Source organism: Cherax quadricarinatus, chromosome 72 (assembly GCF_038502225.1).
Source record: "Cherax quadricarinatus isolate ZL_2023a chromosome 72, ASM3850222v1, whole genome shotgun sequence".
NCBI classification, from domain to species: Eukaryota; Metazoa; Arthropoda; class Malacostraca; order Decapoda; family Parastacidae; genus Cherax; species Cherax quadricarinatus.
The window spans coordinates 387291-398332 of NC_091363.1; the positions used below are offsets into that span (position 1 = coordinate 387291).

Sequence of the window (11042 nt, forward strand, 5' to 3'; positions counted from 1 at the left end):
AGAACAAATGGATTTGTCAGTTAAAAATAGGAGAGGAGAGTTATTAAATGGAGAGTTAGAGGTATTGGGAAGATGGAAGGAATATTTTGAGGAATTGTTAAATGTTGATGAAGATAGGGAAGCTGTGATTTCGTGTATAGGGCAAGGAGGAATAACATCTTGTAGGAGTGAGGAAGAGTCAGTTGTGAGTGTGGGGGAAGTTCGTGAGGCAGTAGGTAAAATGAAAGGGGGTAAGGCAGCCGGGATTGATGGGATAAAGATAGAAATGTTAAAAGCAGGTGGGGATATAGTTTTGGAGTGGTTGGTGCAATTATTTAATAAATGTATGGAAGAGGGTAAGGTACCTAGGGATTGGCAGAGAGCATGCATAGTTCCTTTGTATAAAGGCAAAGGGGATAAAAGAGAGTGCAAAAATTATAGGGGGATAAGTCTGTTGAGTGTACCTGGTAAAGTGTATGGTAGAGTTATAATTGAAAGAATTAAGAGTAAGACGGAGAATAGGATAGCAGATGAACAAGGAGGCTTTAGGAAAGGTAGGGGGTGTGTGGACCAGGTGTTTACAGTGAAACATATAAGTGAACAGTATTTAGATAAGGCTAAAGAGGTCTTTGTGGCATTTATGGATTTGGAAAAGGCGTATGACAGGGTGGATAGGGGGGCAATGTGGCAGATGTTGCAAGTGTATGGTGTAGGAGGTAGGTTACTGAAAGCAGTAAAGAGTTTTTACGAGGATAGTGAGGCTCAAGTTAGAGTATGTAGGAAAGAGGGGAATTTTTTCCCAGTAAAAGTAGGCCTTAGACAAGGATGTGTGATGTCACCGTGGTTGTTTAATATATTTATAGATGGGGTTGTAAGAGAAGTAAATGCGAGGGTCTTGGCAAGAGGCGTGGAGTTAAAAGATAAAGAATCACACACAAAGTGGGAGTTGTCACAGCTGCTCTTTGCTGATGACACTGTGCTCTTGGGAGATTCTGAAGAGAAGTTGCAGAGATTGGTGGATGAATTTGGTAGGGTGTGCAAAAGAAGAAAATTAAAGGTGAATACAGGAAAGAGTAAGGTTATGAGGATAACAAAAAGATTAGGTGATGAAAGATTGAATATCAGATTGGAGGGAGAGAGTATGGAGGAGGTGAACGTATTCAGATATTTGGGAGTGGACGTGTCAGCGGATGGGTCTATGAAAGATGAGGTGAATCATAGAATTGATGAGGGAAAAAGAGTGAGTGGTGCACTTAGGAGTCTGTGGAGACAAAGAACTTTGTCCTTGGAGGCAAAGAGGGGAATGTATGAGAGTATAGTTTTACCAACGCTCTTATATGGGTGTGAAGCGTGGGTGATGAATGTTGCAGCGAGGAGAAGGCTGGAGGCAGTGGAGATGTCATGTCTGAGGGCAATGTGTGGTGTGAATATAATGCAGAGAATTCGTAGTTTGGAAGTTAGGAGGAGGTGCGGGATTACCAAAACTGTTGTCCAGAGGGCTGAGGAAGGGTTGTTGAGGTGGTTCGGACATGTAGAGAGAATGGAGCGAAACAGAATGACTTCAAGAGTGTATCAGTCTGTAGTGGAAGGAAGGCGGGGTAGGGGTCGGCCTAGGAAGGGTTGGAGGGAGGGGGTAAAGGAGGTTTTGTGTGCGAGGGGCTTGGACTTCCAGCAGGCATGCGTGAGCGTGTTTGATAGGAGTGAATGGAGACAAATGGTTTTTAATACTTGACGTGCTGTTGGAGTGTGAGCAAAGTAACATTTATGAAGGGATTCAGGGAAACCGGCAGGCCGGACTTGAGTCCTGGAGATGGGAAGTACAGTGCCTGCACTCTGAAGGAGGGGTGTTAATGTTGCAGTTTAAAAACTGTAGTGTAAAGCACCCTTCTGGCAAGACAGTGATGGAGTGAATGATGGTGAAAGTTTTTCTTTTTCGGGCCACCCTGCCTTGGTGGGAATCGGCCGGTGTGATAATAAAAAAAAATAAAAAAAATAAACTATTCGTAACTTTTTATTTCAGTGGGTTATCCTAGGTTAACTATACAATGTACTCATTTTTAATCAGGGAAAATATTAAACCCACTGGGGCCATACAGCACCCACAAAATGGAAGGCATTCAAGGGCCAATACAAGGAAAGGGAGGAGAAATCCAGGTCCTTGGATCAAGAGCCATGTACTGCCATCAAGGTACCTTCTTGAGGGAGGATATATAATGCACTGTACATAACTGTAATGTGACCATAACATCAGTGTGACTGCATGACTACTGTGAAATAATTTTATTTAATTTTTGAGGCATCAGGAATATAATCCAATTTGTCACTTAAGTTGTTTGCTACAAATATGTTTTCACACAGAGCACTGTTTCAGGATCATAACCCACATGGAAGGTAACAGTCTACTGTACATTAAAAAAAAAGTGCTAAACCATGGGTCATTAAGAACATTGTTCATTGAGAAACATTTCAGTAGTCAGTTAGGGGTGCCGACCCTCCCCCCCCCCCACACACAGTCAAAATCAGTATATAACTTTTGACTCCCAAAAACTTAACTACTAAAGCTTACTGGAACCCTCACCGGTAACATAAACAGTCGATAAACACATTTTTGTACGTGTATTATATGCTGTATTCTTACTATAAAGTAAGCTAGACAACAGAAAATGTTATTAAGAAAATCAAAAGGAAGAGAAAATACATTTACAGCACTGTACTCTATTTATCGATACCGTAAGCTCATCTCATGTTTACAAGATGAATTGTCTGTCTTTCAGTACCTACATCAATATTGTGTTATATGATACAAAACACTGTAGATGTTATACATATTACTAACACTAAACATCAAAAATGAAAAGATAATGTGAAAAAGAAATTCATATTTGTTTTTTATTTAATATTGCATCTTTATGTATTTTTACATTTCTCTCGACTGTGGACGGAATACGTATGTACAAACTGTAATAATATTATTATTATTTTATTATACCTGGAGTTTACCTGGAGAGTGTTCCAGGGGTCAATGCCCCCGCAGCCCGGTCTGTGACCAGGCCTCCTGGTGGATCAGAGCCTGATCAACCAGGCTGTTACTGCTGGCTGCACGCAATCCAATGTACGAGCCACAGCCCAGCTGGTAAGGTACCGACTTTAGGTGCTTGTCCAGTGCCTGCTTGAAGACAGCCAGGGGTCTATTAGTAATCCCCCTTATGTATGCTGGGAGGCAGTTGAACAGTCTCGGGCCCCTGACACTTATTGTATTGTCTCTTAACGTGCTAGTGACACCCCTGCTTTTCATTGGGGGGATGTTGCATTATTATATTATAATATACAGCCTCTCCTCACTTCGCAACATACTCATTTATCAACAACTCAGACTTATGACAGGCTCTCTGACCATTATGCATACCTAAATAATGTACACCTACCATCCGACTTACGACCTGCTCGACTTACGACCACTCGACTTAGACCGTGTTTTTTATGCCAAATTTCTGGGAAAAAAACAACTATTTGTGTTGTACACAGTGTTTATCCTAAACCTTACAGTATAAAATACAGTACTAACAGCATAAAAAGTAAAGTAAAACATGAAATACCAAAATAAAACAATAAAATAAAGTCATTACAAAAATGTTTTGTTGATATTCAGTAGTAAAGTTCGACTTACGACCATTCCGACTTACGACCGGTCGTAAGTCGGATGGTAGGTGTATATTACAGCTGATTTCCTCTATTCTTTTTATTACAATATATAGTACACTACTGTACAAACATTTAAAAATATACTAAAAATGTTATAAATGGTGCAAAGGTGACATTAAAACAATATCAAAGATGGATGACACAAATCCACTACCATTATAGTGTGCTCCTTACTTGGTGACGAATTCATTTACCAACATGGTCTTATCAATCAATCAATCAAAGTTTATTCTCTATAAGGATTACAATGCGGAGTTTACAGAATTTGGTTATTGTGTGGTTTACATGTAGTAAAATACTAATTACAGAGGGGGCCACTAGAACACCAAGCATGGCTAGGCATTTCGGACAAACTTTGATTAATTCTTAACCCTAAATTATAACAAATTATAACAAATTGTGTGGAACAGAACTTTATCGTTAAGTGAGAAGAGGCTGTATTATTATTATTATTATTATTATTATTATTATTATTATTATTATTATTATTATTATTGCATCTGTAATTGTTCACATTTCGCTCAACTGCAAATGGAGCATATACAATCTGTAATTGTTTGTGGGTGGGAGTTTTGATAAATTTTAACTTTTTATAATAGATTTGTGTATATTTTATGGTAGTAAATAATAAAATGGATTAGACACCATGTTATGCATTCATAACATACCTAACTTTCTTAATTTTTTTTTGGTAACAAATCTCCTAAAAAAATTTCCAATGTATTGTATTCACTAAAAAAATCTGCAAACCCGTGCAGTTCAAACCCATGTTGTTCAAGGGTCAACTGAATATAGATTACAAAGAAAAACATTCCTCACCTCCTCCTTGAAGAGAATATCCTGTGATGCCATGAATAATGGAGATGAGCCTTTGTCATTTGTTGCATTTACTGGAGCACCACATGCCAGTAGGAAGGATACGACCCCAGCAGAGGGGAATGGGGTCATATGTTCATCTTCTAATAATGAGTGATTATTTAACACATTCGTTTTCATAGCTGCAAGATGAAGGAGAGAATGACCTCCCTGACACGTTCTAGGGTCCAAGCGAAGAATGCCATTTACAAGAGATGTCACTTTATCTTGTTGATCATCTGTTCTTGGGATATGAAGCACCACAAAAAGCATGTGTGTTAAAACTTTCAACATATGATCAAAGTTGCTTTGGTGTTTTTTATGAACAGGTTGAATTCGGAGAAGAGCCATGCACTTCGGAAGCTGGTCTGCAAGCAGCTCTAGGGTACAGTATGCATCATCAAAACTGACTGTATTCTGCATCACTCCTGCTCCGTGTTTGTCAATCATGTCTAAATATAATCGAACTAATGCTTGGGCTGTGAAACAGGTTTCATTAAAAAGTATTGTATCTCTCTGAATTCTAAGCTCCAGGGCATATAGCCACAGGTCAATACAATTTTGATATTGAAGAGAATCTGCATATGCTGCCCCTCGATACATTAATCTAAATATCATGTCCTTATGGGTTGTTCCCAATATACGTTCACAAATTAATAAACTTTGTGTTCGCATGCCATTCAAATCGATAGCAATAACTTCTAGCTCTTCTGAAGTTTTGAATTCTAAAGAATACTGGTAATTGCGTCTTGCAGGCAATATTTCTTTCAAAGCCCCAGATGCCTGACGAATACATGTGGCTTTTCTCCAGTACTGTAGAGCAGCCTGGATATCATGATGTTCATCCAAAAAAGTCGTACCAAGTAGCTCATACCCATTTGCTATCCGGCCTGGGTTATAAGAAACAACATTGATTAAATACTCAAAGATCTGACAGGCACCCTTGATGCAAGCAGTCTGAAGTGCATCATCATGGTATCTACTGGTCAGGTGTGGATTTGCTCCATGGTCCAGCAGTAACTTTGTGGTCTCAAAACGATGTTCTTGAATGGCATAGTGTAAGGCTGTTTTGTTCTGAATATCTTGTGCATTGACATCAGCATCATGTTTAAGCAGGTATTCACACAACTTGACACTCTGGACAGAATTAATCAAACATGTACCACCATTATAATTGGGTTTAGAAATATTTGCACCATTTTCCACCAGGTAAGTGACAATATCATGATGTGTCATGAAGCAGGCGCTGCGGACTGGGGTTGACCCAGTATCTGATACACTGTTAACATCAGCACCATGTTGCACTAAACATTTAACAACAGGCAAACGGCCAGCAACAGAAGCACACCAAAGAGGTGTTACATTATGAATGGATCTATCATCTGGCACTTCATAAAGTCCCCGCTGCTCAGCATCTGCACTACACGTAGTTATAAGATAATCCACTACTTCAACATTGCCTCTCTTGCATGCAACAAAGAGAGGCGCACAACCATCTCTAGTTCTGGTCACTATTTCTTTTCTATCCTCTCTCTGGAACCTCTCTAGCCTGGTCCGCAGCATGTAGGACAGTCTAGCCCCGGGGGCAATATTTCGACACTCATTGTACAAATCGGTGAATATCTGTTCTTTATGCGAGGTCTGGTCAACCTTCCCCGTAATCCACATCCTACGCTTGAAAACTGAGAAGAAATTTTCCTTTGAGGAATCCAGCGCGACTACCTTACTCCACACCTCAAGGAAAAGAAGTGGTGAATGATTTGGGAGAGAGGGAAGGCTGGTATTGTTAACACACGACACTTGTAAGTAAGACGTGATGCATGTAATGTTACAACGTCAAGTGTATGTGTCAGAATGAAGATACTGCAACACTCTCTCTCTCTCTCTCACCTGCTGCCACACACCACTACTTATATATAATACATTATCTACAACTCATTATATACCTTCAAAATCCTTTTATAACTCTCACATCTGACCTCATAATTCTCTGTCAAAATTACTCAGATACACTTGTGAATATATATTCCAATAAAGCATGTTTTATATATAAAAACATGAATAAACAATGCCCTGTCATCTGACAACACTAGTGTCATAGATCTGCCAGATACTTCAATAATTACTGAAAATTTTCAATACAAACTACTTATATATATTTCCTTTCATAATTTTGGAGGCCAATATTATACTAAAACGTTTCCCAGAAGTAGTAAATTTTAATGTAATTCTACACAACCTATTTGTGTTAATGAAACTGCTAATTTCTTACTTAACCATATATAATAAAATACATTTCCTGCTCTATTAACATTAACATCAAGGACACAGAAAGAATGTAAATATTTATTCCCTAATTTGTCAAAAGTGTTCTTTGTTTTCTGTGTCAGCTAAAATATGCAATAATAAGCTAAATAAAATCAATATTCAATGCCTATATAACAAACATTGTGAAATAATAAACAGTTATACTGTAGTATAACTGCTAGGATAGACATACTGTATATCATTTATATACAGTAATGTTGTATGCAATAAAAGGAACATTCGCTAGAAAAAATATCAATGTTTAAAATGCTTCGTACAGGAGACAAACTATATTAGTCTTCAGATTAAAATATTTTAACCATAAAAACAATACACATAATAAGTGTTCATGTGTGAAGAGATATAGTGAGCAAATCTAGACTTGTTTATCATTCTGACATCTTGTGTGAGCTAGCTGGTCACTTTACTACTAAACACAACTACAGACCTTGTATCCTAGGTTACTTCACAGTGCCCTAAATATTTTAAACAAAACACCACCTTGCAACACACATAAGAAAACATGCAACACTTAAACCATATCTATGCAACATTTCTTCCTTTAAAATGTGATACAAATAATGTAGTTTATATGTAATAAAACAATGGTAGACAATGCATTTCAGAGTATCTGAAATGTTTTAGCATGAAGTGTAAATCTGTAAGACATGAAAAACCAGATGAAAGATAATACTAAGAAAATTGATAAGATGGATGAGAACAGACTGACGGTGCGAGCACCTGGAGTTTACCTGGGGAGAGTTCCAGGGGTCAACTCCCCCGCGGCCCGGTCTGTGACCAGGCCTCCTGGTGGATCAGAGCCTGATCAACCAGGCTGTTGCTGCTGGCTGCACGCAAACCAACGTACGAGCCACAGCCCGGCTGGTCAGGAACCGACTTTAGGTGCTTGTCCAGTGCCAGCTTGAAGACTGCCAGGAGTCTGTTGGTAATCCCCCTTATGTATGCTGGGAGGCAGTTGAACAGTCTCGGGCCCCTGACACTTATTGTATGGTCTCTTAACGTGCTAGTGACACCCCTGCTTTTCATTGGGGGATGTTGCATCGTCTGCCAAGTCTTTTGCTTTCGTAGTGAGTGATTTTCGTGTGCAAGTTCGGTACTAGTCCCTCTAGGATTTTCCAGGTGTATATAATCATGTATCTCTCCCGCCTGCGTTCCAGGGAATACAGGTTCAGGAACCTCAAGCGCTCCCAGTAATTGAGGCGTTTTATCTCCGTTATGCGCGCCGTGAAGGTTCTCTGTACATTTTCTAGGTCAGCAATTTCACCTGCCTTGAAAGGTGCTGTTAGTGTGCAGCAATATTCCAGCCTAGATAGAACAAGTGACCTGAAGAGTGTCATCATGGGCTTGGCCTCCCTAGTTTTGAAGGTTCTCATTATCCATCCTGTCATTTTTCTAGCAGATGCGATTGATACAATGTTATGGTCCTTGAAGGTGAGATCCTCCGACATGATCACTCCCAGGTTTTTGACGTTGGTGTTTCGCTCTGTTTTGTGGCCAGAATTTGTTTTGTACTCTGATGAAGATTTAATTTCCTCGTGCCTATGGTTCTTAGAGATGTTGACTAAAGTAACAGGGAGATGGAATGAACTGGATGTAGACATGGTGGAGGTAAACAATGTACACACAGCTTTAAGACTAGGAATGAGGCCAGAAATCGCATTGTGCCTGTTACGCCTCATAAATAATCCAGAATTATGATTTACATGTTAAGTTTTAGTGCCCATAAACTGATATGATTAATGAGGCCAAATTCTATTACGAATCTTCAGAAATACATTAATGTTTATGAAAACTACAGATTATCGCAAACCATACAAAACCGGGCCGCGGGGGCGTTGACCCCCTAAAACCTCTCCAGGTAAACTCAAGAAGAAGTCTTGTGAGCGTAGTACACTGTATCAGCTAGATAAATTATTTACAGAATAAAATGATTATTCTGACTGTGTGTCTGCCCTTTGTACATAGTGTCGTCGCTACTGCAGACTCAATAATTTAGTGAGACCTTAGCAACGATGTTCTCCCAATAGAGGAGGTTCATATATCCAGCTGGCGAAAAAAAAATACCAATAATTATAATTTAGAGTAAATGAAGGTTATAACAAAATTATCCCCGAGACTCCCCAAGCCTGTGTCTACCAGTGTACTGAGTTACTTTAATATGTTTATTATGCATCCCATACCCATCCTGTGGGCGGTAGTCAAAAAGATTAAAGAGGTACATAATGGGTCCAGGGACTGGACCCCAAAGTTTTGATAGTTGAACAAGTTGCAAATGTAATGAACTATTCAATGAGAATTGTGAAAATTCACGAGAGCACTTGGAATTTCACTATTTTTCACTGCGGCTATTTTACATATTAAGATATCACATGATTCTTATAATCTTATTACATATACTGAGAAGTGTACATTTTTGTGTATATGCAACGAGAGGCTAGTATCTATCAGTGTATGTACATCGAGAAGTGTGTGCCTTAGTGTGTATACATCAAGAGGTGTAAATCGGTGGATAATACATCGAGCGATGTATATCTCAGTTCATATACATCGAGCGATGTATATCTCAGTTCATATACATCGAGCGATGTATATCTCAATTCATATACATCAAATTCAAATTCAAATTCAAATTCAAAGTTTATTCTCTATAAAGATTACAATGTTGAATTTACAGAATTTGGTTGTTGTGTGGTTTACATGTAGTTAAATAATGATTACAGAGTGTACCACTAGAACGCCTAGCATGGCTAGGCATTTCGGGCAGACTTAGTTTAATTCTTTATTTTAAAATATTACAAATTATGAGGTAAGTTGGTATTATGGCTAAGTGACTAAATACTAGTTTGTGAGTTTAGCAATGTGAATGCTTTTGTTTTGGCACAGTACATAGTTTCAGTATTGGAGTATCATAGGATTCATTATTTTAAGATTGAGATTAATATTTCTGTTTATGGTCAAATGGGTGAGTGAGTGTAAGTGTGAACCACCAGGTGGTATTCGTGTAGTTAGTTGATGGGGTTTATCAGGGAGATAAGATGTTTTCTAATGGTAGTTTTGAAGGTGATGAATGTGTCTGCAGTTCTAGAGTTCTCAGGTAGGGTGTTCCAGATTTTAGGGCCTTTGACATACATTGAATTTTTGTAAAGGTTTAGTCGGACATGGGGAATGTCGTAGAGATGTTTGTGTCTGGTGTTATGCCTGTGGGTTCTGTCACAACTATCAAGAAAGCGTTTTAGGTCAAGGTTGATATTGGGTCCTGTAGATGTAGATTGCACAGTAGTAAGTGTGGCTGTACTGAACAGGGAGTAAGTTTAGATCTATGAAGAGGGGGGGGGGGGGGTGTTGCCAGGGATGGGATTTAGTGATTATTCTTACTGCAGCTTTTTGTTGGGTTATTATTGGCTTTAGGTGTGTTGCTGCAGTTGATCCCCAAGCACAAATAGCATAGGTGAGGTATGGATAAATAAGTGAGTGGTATAGTGTGAGAAGGGCATTTTGCGGCACGTAGTATCGTATCTTGGAGAGGATCCCAACTGTTTTGGATACTTTTTTGGTTATGTGTTGGATATGGGTGCTGAAATTCAGGTTGTTGTCAAGGTATAGGCCTAGGAATTTGCCCTCATTATGTCTGGTAATTAGAGTGTTGTCGATCTTAATGTTAATTTGTGCATCTCCTGCTCTGCTACCAAACATAATATAGTAGGTTTTGTCAGTGTTAAGCGTAAGTTTATTGGCTGTCATCCAAGTCGATATTTTGATCAGCTCCTCGTTAACAATGGTGTTGAGGGTGGCAAGATTAGGGTGAGAGATGACATAAGTCGTGTCGTCAGCAAAGAGAATGGGTTTCAGGTGTTGGGATACGTTTGGAAGATCATTGATGTATATGAGGAAGAGCAGGGGACCAAGGACACTTCCCAGCGGAACTCCAGTATCAAGTGGCCGTGTTGTTGATGCTGTCTTTAATGGTAACATACTGATACCTATTAGTAAGGTAAGATTTGAAATAAGCAAGTGATGTTTATCTCAGTTTATATATATCGAGCGATGTATATCTCAGTTCATATACATCGAGTGATGTATATCTCAGTTCATATATATCGAGCGATGTATATCTCAGTTCACGTGGAAAATTGCATTTATCTGAATGTAACTAATTATGTACATAACAGTAAATGATA

General features: G+C 38.9%; 1 protein-coding gene across 1 annotated transcript in view; it reads right to left on the reverse strand.

Moving 5' to 3' along the window:
• Positions 1-6423, reverse strand: part of m-cup (ankyrin repeat protein mann-cup) — a 112814-nt gene extending 106391 nt beyond the window's left edge. The window contains exon 1 of the mRNA XM_053794844.2: positions 4501-6423. Within this exon, the coding sequence (XP_053650819.1) occupies positions 4501-6204 (1704 nt within the window). The 5' untranslated portion in view covers positions 6205-6423. The remainder of the gene's footprint in view (positions 1-4500) is intronic.
• Between the last annotated feature and the right edge of the window lie 4619 nt (positions 6424-11042).